General features: G+C 31.2%; 1 protein-coding gene across 16 annotated transcripts in view; it reads left to right on the forward strand.

Annotated features, from left to right (window-relative positions):
• The window catches only part of LOC106469206 (C-Jun-amino-terminal kinase-interacting protein 4-like), a 107,101-nt gene that overhangs the window by 97,448 nt on the left and 7,910 nt on the right, over positions 1-1,743 (forward strand). For all 16 annotated transcript variants that reach the window (XM_022397642.1, XM_022397641.1, XM_022397640.1 and 13 more), the window contains one exon: positions 261-443. In XM_022397642.1, the coding sequence (XP_022253350.1) occupies positions 261-443 (183 nt within the window). The remainder of the gene's footprint in view (positions 1-260; positions 444-1,743) is intronic.

A 1,743-nucleotide genomic window follows, 5' to 3' on the forward strand; every position in this document is an offset into this window, starting at 1 on the left:
TTATCAGGTATAACATGTGACATGAAAGCAAATTCATATAAGATATAAATATAAATTCATTATAAGATGGTGGGTAATGAAGATTCTTGAAATGTAATCGCAGTCATACAACTAAAATACCAATTCAATGTTGACTACTGGATATAACTGTTGAAATTCACCTCATTTTAGAAATTTAAAAGATAAAAATGCTAACATAAGATTTTATAACACATTAATGCTTGTATACTTGTGTTATTTGTTCTATTTTGACCATGCAGCATACAAGCAGCCAGAAGTAGCTGAGACTGGAGGGAAAGCACCAGGTGGGATGATGGGAGTCTCCAGTGATAGCAATGAAAATGTCACCTCGGATAGCTTTATCCCATACTGTTCTATGGCTCAAGCTCAGCTGTCTTTCCATGGTCATCGAGATTCTGTTAAATTTTTTGTAGCAGTACCAGGTAGTTAGTGTTTTCATTTTTCTGCATGTAGTCCTAATTTTGAACAGTAATTTAACTGTTTATGATCATTAAGAAAAAAGTAAGTGGTTTGTTTATTTTGGTATTACTGGTATTATTTCTATAGTTTTGGAAGAGTTGAACATCTACATTAATATCAAGTATTCCTTTTTATTCAGAGGTTGTGTACGAACAGTATCTATTGTTAGATACAATTTCTGTATGTTTCCCATGCTTCTTACACTCCACATTAAAAACACGTTTATTTAACAGAATTATGTTATCAAGAATATTACATTTACAACATGGCACTCTGTAAACAATACTCACCATGTTTTGGCATGTTGACCTAACTTTCTTAATATTGGAAAAACACATTTTTTACAAAAACTACTTTATCAAGATCATTACAACATGATACTAGAAAACATTCATTCTGATCTCAGTATTGTTGGAGTGTGCAGTAAATTATCTAGAGAACAGTCACTTTGTTTTCAGTATTGTTGGTGTGTACAGTAAATTATCTAGAGAACAGTCACTTTGTTTCAGTATTTTTGGTTTGTACAGTAAGTTATCTAGAGAACAGTCACAATATTTTCAGTATTGTTGATGTGTACAGTAAATTATCTAGAGAACAGTCACTTTGTTTTCAGTATTGTTGGTGTGTACAGTAAATTATCTAGAGAACAGTCACTTTGTTTTCAGTATTGTTGGTGTGTACAGTAAATTATCTAGAGAACAGTCACTTTGTTTTCAGTATTTTTGGTTTGTACAATAAGTTATCTAGAGAACAGTCACATTATTTTCAGTATTGTTGGTGTGTACAGTAAATTATCTAGAGAACAGTCACTTTGTTTTCAGTATTGTTGGTGTGTACAGTAAATTATCTAGAGAACAGTCACTTTGTTTTCAGTATTGTTGTTGTGTACAGTAAGTTATCTAGAGAACAGTCACTTTGTTTTCAGTATTATTGTTGTGTACAGTAAATTATCTAGAGAACAGTCACTTTGTTTTCAGTATTGTTGGTTTGTACAATAAGTTATCTAGAGAACAGTCACATTATTTTCAGTATTGTTGGTGTGTAATGTAAATTATCTAGAGAACAGTCACTTTGTTTTCAGTATTTTTGGTTTGTACAATAAGTTATCTAGAGAACAGTCACATTATTATCTAGAGAACAGTCACTTTGTTTTCAGTATTGTTGGTGTGTACAATAAGTTATCTAGAGAACAGTCACTTTGTTTTCAGTATTGTTGGTTTGTACAATAAGTTATCTAGAGAATAGTCACTTTGTTTTTAGTAT

This window comes from Limulus polyphemus, unplaced genomic scaffold (genome assembly GCF_000517525.1).
Source record: "Limulus polyphemus unplaced genomic scaffold, Limulus_polyphemus-2.1.2 Scaffold3355, whole genome shotgun sequence".
Classification (NCBI taxonomy): Eukaryota; Metazoa; Arthropoda; class Merostomata; order Xiphosura; family Limulidae; genus Limulus; species Limulus polyphemus.